General features: G+C 36.5%; 1 protein-coding gene across 7 annotated transcripts; it reads right to left on the minus strand.

The window, feature by feature from the left end:
- Positions 1-3,418: 3,418 nt before the first annotated feature.
- On the minus strand, positions 3,419-9,379 carry LOC105046863 (uncharacterized). Of its 7 annotated transcripts, none has more exons than XR_012142123.1 (8): positions 9,232-9,339; positions 7,577-7,626; positions 6,335-7,439; positions 5,886-6,113; positions 4,577-4,830; positions 4,194-4,386; positions 3,897-4,103; positions 3,419-3,806 (listed from the first exon to the last, which is right to left on the minus strand). XR_012142123.1 is itself a non-coding variant. In XM_073259464.1 (5 exons), exons 2-5 carry the CDS (start codon positions 7,587-7,589, stop codon positions 4,692-4,694), a joined length of 1,485 nt encoding a protein of 494 aa, XP_073115565.1. In that variant the 5' UTR covers positions 7,590-7,626; positions 9,232-9,339; the 3' UTR covers positions 4,487-4,691. The 7 variants fall into 7 exon arrangements, 1 of the variants encoding a protein (XP_073115565.1); XR_012142122.1 differs by adding an exon at positions 7,753-7,798 and having other exon boundaries at positions 3,897-4,386; positions 9,232-9,329; XR_012142121.1 differs by having other exon boundaries at positions 3,897-4,386.
- Between the last annotated feature and the right edge of the window lie 673 nt (positions 9,380-10,052).

The following is a 10,052-nucleotide window of genomic DNA, read 5'->3' on the forward strand; positions in this document are numbered from 1 at the left end:
ACTCCCTGCTGTCTATCCTACAGCCGAATATAAATGTTTATGAGGCACTTTTTTACCACAATTTCAAGAAGACATTTCCTAGGCAGTACCTGCTAGAAGATCCACGAAGTTGACTCTTGTGAAGGATGTTTTAAAGAACTCTTGTCATGTTCTTATAGGTGCTTCAGAACTCTCTATTTTTATGGTTTCAGCTTTGCTAATATTGCGTCAATTTCTTAAGTCCACTGAAACTGAGTCAAACTTGCATTAGGTTTACTTCTATGAGGTTTAAAAGGCCTGATACATTGTATCAGGTTTTTTAACTGGCTGATACATTATCTATCAAATTATGTGTACAGGTGCACCTATCACATTACTTGTCACTGTGCAGATGTTTGAATAACCTGTGATGGATCACCTGATTCAAGTTTGGACTTGGTATCTAGACTTTGTAGATCTGACTTTGATTGACCTGGTTCTTGATATGCTTACAGGTTTTGCTTTTACTTTCATTGCTTTTGCTTTTCAGATTCGTTTCTTTCCCATGGAAAAGAATTGAATTATTGAATTTAATCGATGTTTTCTTGTATGTGCACTTCATAGATCCAAATCGGTTTGAGATGGCTCAAAGGTTTTGCTTTTGCCTTCATTGCTTTTTCTTTTCAGGATTGTATCTTTGATATGGAATTAACTGATCAAATGATCTAGTTTAATTGATGCCTTCAGGTTAAAAGGCCGCTAAGAATGCTTTTAAGGTTTATCGCTGATTAGCAAATTAGCGTTGTTGGTGCTTCCAGATAAGCTTACCAAGTTTGACTTATTGTAAGATTTTACTAATGTTTTTCTTGGACCTATCATCCATAAGTTGTAATTATCAGCTAACCTTTAAAGTTTGTCATTAGCTACTCTCAGCTTGATTGTTGTTTATTCTTCTAAATTTCAGTTTCAGTGAATCAAGTGGACCAGCAGCATTTACTTTCCTTCTAATTTCTGGTGCTTGCTTAGTCAGAATTTCCTGGGAGATGCACTTTAATTGAACCAAACATTTAGTTTTTGGAACTTATATCTTGTGTTCTTTGTGAACATTGATATATTCTTACCAACATTAAGACGTTTCAGAATCAAAATGCTTATGCAAAGTTTGTATTAAATTGAAATGAAATACAATGGAAATACAACACTTCAGTTTGGTATCTTACAGTAACATGTTGTAAAGTAGATATAAAATTATTGATCACAACAATAACATGAAATTGAAAATTATGCTTCTTTCTCAAATGCTGCTATTTTATCTATAATTTTTACTTGATCACAAGTACTTCATATTCCCCTATTGAAAATCACGCTTTTTTTCTCAAATGCATTTCATCTCTAATTTCTACTCCATCACAAGTACTTCATGTGAGTGTTTGGTTCGTAATTGGAATTAGAATGGATTAGAATAAAAATCGGAATGGCCATATCCCTAGATACATTTGATTCATAATCAAAGTCGAAAAGGGATTTCAATGCTAGGGTAGAGTAGGGATGGAATCTTGGGGATTAAAGCATTCTCCACCACCCCGACCAAAAAAAAAAAAAAGTGAATGAGACTTAATCCAACCGGATGTCTAGTTACTCATTCACATTTTCATTCCAAAGTCCAACTCTCTCTAACCAAACATATCCTATATTTCCAAATAATTGAGAGGCGATGAGCATCATCCACCAAAGCAAATAATCACACCCCCTTTCAATACTTTTTTGCATTCATATTCATATATATAGTAGTGATGTTTCTAGGTTAATTTGAAACCCATTCATGACAGGGCTTTGCATTCACAGATGAACTTGCACTTTGGAGGTTTCCTCCTGATTTTAATGAGCTACTTTGGCTTACTTTTGAATTGAAGTAGCGAATGGAAGAGAGACAGGGGGATGAAGGAAGACGAGATTTGGTGAAGAGATGCATGGGGCAACAGGGTGAAATGTGGGTTTAAATAGGGAGCTGCACAGCATTTGGGAGGATTTTAGTGCAAAAAAGAACATCCTTCAGCGATCAGATCCAGCAATATATCCACCTATGGGTATCCATGCAGACGTTCAAATAAACAAAGTTCGGAGACCGTTGGAGCAATTATGAAGGTGGCTTTATGCACCATAGTTTCAGAGGGATTTTCACGAAATGGATTCTATCTTGTTTCCTGAGAGCTGATGATTTTATGGTGCTATAATTGGTTTGGTGCTTCAGCTACCTTCACAGCACATTGGCTTTACAAGTTAGAAAATGAGAGGGGCAAAAAAAAAAATCATCACTTTCATACCCATATGTATAGGTATTCTGCCACTTGTAATTTCCCTAAGGGCTCACCTTTACTCCCTAATACATCAAGGGCAATCTTGAAGGTCTCTGAAGAAATTTTATAAGAACATAAGTTGTATGGAAACAGAAACATGTTCAATGATATAGTTATATAACAGATGACACTAAAACAAGAGACTGCAGATGACATAGTTCATTATTCCTGTAAACCCCAAAATGGCCGTTAGTATAGACATCCAGTCATTCTAACTCGTATGAGACCATAATCTGCTATGAATCATGCTTAACTTGATAGCCACACGATTTATCACATATTCAAACCTATACCGCAGTTGAAAGTTCTCAAAAAACCAAAATTATAAATGGAACATAGAACCATCAAGGTGACCATAAATGATCTTCATTTTGTGTTGTCAAGAGAGCACAGCTACAGGTCAAATTCCAACTTTTCTCAAACTTTTTGAGATTCACGCCTTTCACTGGCCAACCACAAAAAGTAACTTCTATATTTTCTTCTTACAAGTTGACAGAAGTTTGGAGTCTAAATTGGCACAATATCCTTCTTCAAAATCTCATGATAATATCTTTTCCCACCAAGAATACATACAATGCATGCAATTCATAGCATTATTGTAAGAATAACCTTAATTCTTTACTAACTTAGCCAGCCAAAGCCCATATTGGACAGAATTCAGGGCCACCTGGATTTCATGACAAATAAGCCTGCAGTTCTCAAACACAAACCCCATGATTCTCAGTTTAAATCATTTTGACAATGCTGGGAAGGTGGCTTACTTGGCAAACTAATTTTGCATAGCAGGTCACATGAAATCAATAAAATAAAGAACTGCATACAATAGACGCTACCTCTCTTGTTAACATAGAAAGTCCCAACGTCAAATTCAAAGAAAACCTTTTTCTGCATGCACTTATTTTACAGCTTGATGCAATAATATAAGGCTTATTGAAATCTTGTGATGACCTTAAGCACAGCAGGTGGCAAAAGAACAATTCACATCACATTTTAGACAATTTAAAAGATACAAAAACCAGCCATGCTAATTTTGCATTCATTCTATAAATATAATCATTCATGCAACATCTGGGAGAGAACAATAGTGGCAGCATCTTCAATCATCTAGAAAAAGCAGCCTGGTTGTCACCATGAATATCAGAAATTATCTCTTAAAATGAGTTTAAAACATGCTCAACACACAAACTATTATCTCTTCAAGGTACCATTTCATTCTAAAGAAAACTTCAAAAGATAAACTTGTTGGGCTTAAGATCCTAAAAAATGTTTTGACCAAGCATTTCTCCAATCAATTGACACAATTTCTCATGCCAGTTTACAAGACCAGCTATCCAGATTAAAAGGGTAACTTATCTCCACAATGCTTGGTTTCGAAACCATGACCGGTCCTACAAAAGACTGATATTTCCAGATGGTAATGGTGCTTGAACAAATGTAAGGTTCGGGTCATCAGGCTTGATAATAATGGTATTGATATGGACGAGTACAACCCTGCAGCAAAAGAAAATCTCCAAAATATATGATGTGCTTACAAAAACCAAAAGATATTAAAGAATCAAAATGGAAAAAGCATATCTTCACCATAAGCTCAAACAGCCAAATTAGGTTATGTTTCATGTAGGCAAGCTTCAGAAACAATGCTAGGGAACCGAAAGTGCACACAAACTTGACCACGGTCAGGTGGGGGAAGACACCATGGTTGAAATAAAACATTTGGGGTACATTCGTGTGCCCAAAACAAAGAGAAGTACGGGATACCAAGCTTGACACGACTAATTTAAACATAGCCTGCAGAACAAAAGATATATCTACTAAAACATAGGATGAGTCATATAAGTATTGATTAGAAATTCATGCTGCAAAAATGTATGTCTTCACCAACACGCTCTTCAAGCCAATTCAGGCAAGTGATGGTGGCTGCACTGGATATTATATTATAGAAGCAGGATGCCCCATGATAACCCGTTTTGAGTTGGCAGTTTCAAATCATGTATGATGATCATAATGCATGGTACTGTTTGAGGATGAGGATCCCAGACAAAAAGAAAGGTAGTGTAACTTTTGCCGAACCCTGAAAGAGGATTTTACATGAGCTATCATCTGAAGGAAACAAGTGCCCTCATTTATACAAATAATACACTTTTGTAAACAGAAACACAAAACAACCAAGATTATTTGAAATCTGTCAAAATTAGAGTATATTAATCAAGCAAAGATAGACCTTATACAGCATCAAGAGTTTAGTTTCAAGTAATACTTGCCGTATACTTATAATCAATGTCATATGGCTGAAAGGACTATTGGTATGACATAGAGCTGACAAAACAGCTATGTCCCTCTCTCTCTCCAAGTATGGTAAAATCCAAGATGGAAGGTTTAGCGAGCAGATGTTTTTGATTTCTCCACCAGAACAATTCTACCATTCCACTCTGTCTGATCAAGAGCACGTATTGCAGCATCAGCATCCTCATCCCTTTCCAAGGATAAAAATCCAAAGCCACGAGAATCCCCTGATCTATATACAGAAGGAAAACATTTAAGCAACAGAAGTACAAAACCAGCACCAGTCAGGAATACCGACAAAAATGAAGAGTGCTCAACAAAAATACTAAAAATAAATGTAACATATCAGACAAGTTATAGCCTCAAAAGGGAAGCAATATTCAAAAGCTTGATTTGAAGGTTTAGATTCACAAGAATATAAACAGCAACTGCTAAGAATACCTACTTCTTCAAGTTCCACCACATAATATATGCCTTTGCTGTGCATGAACAGAATATTTTTTAAAAAAATAAAATATAGCAGGAATATAAATTTTTTAGTTTTCATTTTTTTAATTACTAGCAGAAAGAAATCATGACCAAAATTGAAAATCCAAAGTAGATCTGATACTTAATTTTGTATTGGAATGATTTTCCTTTGGTAAGAAGCAGTCTTATTTTCGCTATTGACTGAATAACAAGGTAATAGGTGTGTTATATGATTTTTTTAGTGAGAGGTTAATCTAAGGAAGTCCTAGATTTCTTAACAAAAAGCATCAAACTTAACCCAACTACTTGGAAACATCCTATGTTTATTATGGAAATGATTTAGAGTGGTTTTCCATCTACATATAGAAGTTTTGCAGAGCTCCAATGTATGCATTTTTATTTGAATATTAACAGGAATTCAAGTTATTTTTACCGCGCCTTTCTCCCTCTTAGTCTTCTCTTTCATCTTTGCTTCTGCCCTTTCTTTACTCTCCATGTCTTCTACCCTTCATACTAAATCATGTGCTAATCATACACATAGAAACAAAGATGAACCACAAAGAAGAACCTACTTTCAATATCCATGCTTTGTAGCCAAATTGAGTAAATGTGTTATAATAAGATTTTAGAAGCATGTGGACTAAATAAGGAATGGACAATCAATGTAGATGAACCATAAAATAAGATTTGTTTTGTTTTTCTTTAAAAAGAAACACATCTAAAAGAGTTGGGACCACAATGACATTGATGCCAGTGCAAACCTTTTGCTATAGAGATCGCTATGAACAGCTAGAACAAATTTAAAGAAAACAAAGTTACCTTTTATCTCGAACTATCCGAACATCTGTTACACGTCCAAACTTTGAGAATTTCTTCTCCAAGTCTCTCTCAGTAGTGACATAGCTGAAACCTGCAACAAATAAATTCCTTCCAGGCCTACCAATTCCAGTGTTGCGGTTCGGAGGTGGTGACCAATGCCTCCTTGGAGAGCGACGACGAAAATAATAACTTGGTGGAGGAGATCTGTGCCTTGGAGAATGCCTTCTCCTAGCACACCACAACCGAGAGGTTTAACAAATTATATAAAAAGGATAGAAAATGTTTGATCAAGTAGCTATGATTGGTTTTAGAATAGCTTCCTCACACAGTCCCTTGTCTGGGGATGAAAGGGAGTAAGACTTTTCAAAAGCAAAAAATCTTAGATGTTCAATAAGATCACATAAACTGGAGGGACAGAAATATTTTTTTAAAAGTATAAAAAAAATCACCTTGGTGATCTTTGATAACGATCCCTTGCATAGGGAGACCTTGATCGAGATTTACCATGGTGGTCTCTTCTGGATCCAGAAGAAGTCCTCCTCCTCACAGGTGATCGAGATGCAGACCTATCCCTCCTTCGCAGTGAATCTCGCCTTTGAGGTGACACAGACAAGCGTTTTCTTGGAGAATCATCTCTGTGATGAGAATCTCGTCGTGTTGGCCTTCCCAGAGGAGATTTCCGTCTTACGGGTGGAGATAGACGATCATGTGAAGAAGCTCTCTTGTGACCCACGGCATGCTTTTCAGGAGAAGGTGAATGTTTCCTTTTACATGGGCTTGGAGAAGAAGCTGATTTCTTGTCATTATTTTCAGGAGGGAGGGGCTCTTGCCTTGCTGATGGCTTGCTGTAGGGAGACCTTTCCATAGAATCAGACAGATTTCTCTCTGGTGATGAAGAACCATTTCGCATTTTTAGAGGGGAATGCACACCAGAGCACTCCCTTACCATCCCGCTATTATCGGAAGCTACCATCTCCTCGGGGTAGTCACCCTCGTCCATTTTAGTATCATGACTAAAGTTCTCATGATCCATTTCCTCATCGCTGCGCTCTGCCTTTCCAGATTGAGAATTCCCTGATATGTTTCCAACATCTCCATTCTCTGTGGCAAACAAAGATGGTGACTGTGCACTTTGATAGTCATAGGTTCCATTATCCACTACTTCATCAGAATTATCATTTTTATCAGCTGATAAGACAGGCTTATCAAAGCACAGATAAGAATCTCTAGGTTCCAGTTCATCTGGTAATTTATTAGCACCTGTATCAAGCTGTTCACCTGAAAGATCGACATGGTCAGCCCCTTGCATTTCGTTATGGTTTTCATAATCCTCAATTGTGGACATCAATCCCTCATCTGTATAGTCTGAAATCTTCTCCTGATTTGTGTAACCTTGCATATTCTCCTCCAATGCTTCAGTTCCATCTTGAAAAATCTTTCCACCCTTTTCACCCTTGTTACCAAGTAAGTTAAGGTCTAGCTCTCCCATATATGGAGGCCCTTCCTCTTTGCTGGTCTCTTCTAAACTCTTAGCAGGTGAACCAAAATCCATCCCTAGACAATATACCGGACAGGAAGGAAAAAACAAGATAAAGCAATTATTTGTCAAGTAATCAAAAGATAACAATATATAGCTAAACTCTATATGTCTCTGACTCTCTCCAGTCTACATTTGAGAAAAAGACACTAACCCATACTTCTCATTTTATTTGTATTATAATGTAATCAACCATCAAAACCCCTGCCAGCCATCCCAAAATTTAAAAATTTGTCAGCTCCAATGAGATAAATTTGCAAAATAGTGCAGATTTAGACAAAAAAAGAAAATGAAAAAGAAAAAGAAGTTAAGAAAGAAAGTCCAGCTAACCTTTTTCCTAATTGATCATTACTGGAGCTGCTAAAAACAGCAAAATCTACAGAAAGAATATTTATTTCACTTATAACATAGAGAACTCCTAATTGATCATTACTGGAGCTGCTAAAAACAGCAAAATCTACAGAAAGAATATTTATTTCACTTATAACATAGAGAACTCACACTACATACATATATGTGTGAAGGTTCTCGGCTTTTCCTGTCCCAATGTCTAGCATTTACTCTTCATTAAAGTGTTAAATAAGGTTAAACAGCCAATGCATTTTGTTTTTGCACAAAGCCTGGAGTCTAAATGTAACTGCTCAATATTGGACCATGTATTAAACACATCAATGGCAAATGATGTTTCAAAACGAAGTAGCTGGTAACTTATAAAGTCACACTAAATAGTTACCACCTCAAAGATCTATTATCTATACAAAGAATGATCTAAAGGAAACCCCACCCCACAGAAAAAAAATAAAAAGACTCCAAAACAAGAATATCATTATGTATGCAATACATTCACTTTAGTCCTGACCCCTGTCCCAATTGGGAGTACTCCAAGCATTGATTTTCTTGGAAATCAGAAACAGGAAAATGAAAAAGAAAAAGAAAAACTAGAATGTGTTATCTTAATGGCATTCATAACTAGCAACCTACAAAAACCACCTTAAAATAATAACCACTTCAATTAATACCTCCAATGTTACAGGTAATACATTGGGAAAAATAAAAAACCAATAAATTTCACAAAAGTTTCTAATGTGCCCTAAAAATTCTGCAATTTATGAATTCTGATATCCACAACTGAGTTCAAACAAAAACTTTCATCCACTTTCTCCAGCATCACAGAACGAAAAGGGCAATCTTTCTATGAATACCTGATCACAACTTTACCCTAGAAAATTAAACCTTTTACACTAAATGCTCCAATGTAAAGCAAATCAGTGAATGCACTGATATTTCAATTCCGCCCCAATAGAAGAAAACCATGACAGCTACAGATCAAGAGCCCACTTCCATATGAATACGCATTCCATTATCTCCAATCAACACACCATGAATGCATGTCAAATGCGAGTTCAAATCGGGGAGTAAATTGCATCCCAGATCGACGAAAATCACTTAAAAAATCAACCAAAAAAAAAATCAGAACCACGATTCTAACGGCGCCCAATCTCGAATAACTAGAGAAGAAACCATCAACGAACCCATATCCAAACCTTAATCATCATTAGGAAAAATAAAATAAAATACTCAAAAACAAAAACCATATTTCATCCCATTCAAATTCTTTAGGGATACATAACAACAGAATTTTTTTTAAAGGGATTATAAATCCACACCTCTGTGGCTCTGCAACTCGAGATTTCCAAAACCGAAAACGAATCGGAGAAATATAGTGAAAATAGGCCTAAAAAGACAAAAAAATGCATCATAGAACAGGAACTAGAGACGAGATTCGATCTCATAAGGAGAAAATAATACCTCTTTTTGGATCTCTATGAGAAAGATTTGGGCAAAAAATATGGACGGAAATGACTCTTTGGAGGCGCCCTAAAATTCTCAGTGGTGTCTCGAGAAGCTCCCCTCTTTTGAGAAACGGAGGAAAAGGAAGTTAATAGCACAAAATTTAGATGAGTGTATCCCGTCACCGCCCAATCTACAGGCCAACGCGGAAATGCGGCCTCCGCTGCCAGCCACGTAGCAAAAAGAGATGCTTACGCTTCTGGGAATGGTGACGAGATCCGGATTCAGTTTTTAGAGGATTGGTCACGTGTAACGCTCGTAATATTGATTGATCTCTTTCAATCAGAATGGTGCAGAAACCGCTTACATGTACATCATGGACACGTGTCACAAATCAGACCGAATAACTAGTAGTATCCTTTTGGCCAACCTACCCGGCCAAGTTGCTTGGCTGAATAGTTGTGACCTGTGAGAGCGACTTTGCAAAAGCAAGATAGGGTAAGCTTCATTTCTTGATGTTTGGAAGCATAATTATATTTTTAAAATTCAAAAAAGCAAAGAACCTTTAGAGAGTGGATTTATTTTTGATACAATTTCTTTTTTCAAATACATGGGAGAAGTTTATATATTATATGAAGTGCAATTTTTTTTTTTTTCTTTTGGTTGTTGGTGGTTGGGGGGTTAGTAACAACAGGCCCCTTGGATCATCAGGAAGGAGGCACCTCTCACAGTGGCTTCCAATATCTGGACAATAAAAGAGGAAGGAGTGGAGAGTGAAGTGATAAAGTTAATTAAATAGTTAGCAACTTGATTATCTTCTATATAGACATGATTGTAGG

Source organism: Elaeis guineensis, chromosome 6, assembly GCF_000442705.2.
Source record: "Elaeis guineensis isolate ETL-2024a chromosome 6, EG11, whole genome shotgun sequence".
Classification (NCBI taxonomy): domain Eukaryota; kingdom Viridiplantae; phylum Streptophyta; class Magnoliopsida; order Arecales; family Arecaceae; genus Elaeis; species Elaeis guineensis.

Coding starts and splice junctions, on each gene's coding strand:
- LOC105046863 (XM_073259464.1), bottom strand. Junction 6,114..6,334: donor CGTTATCAAAGATCACCAAG/GTGATTTTTTTT, acceptor GTGGTGTGCTAG/GAGAAGGCATTCTCCAAGGC. Junction 4,831..5,885: donor CGGATAGTTCGAGATAAAAG/GTAACTTTGTTT, acceptor TTCTGTATATAG/ATCAGGGGATTCTCGTGGCT.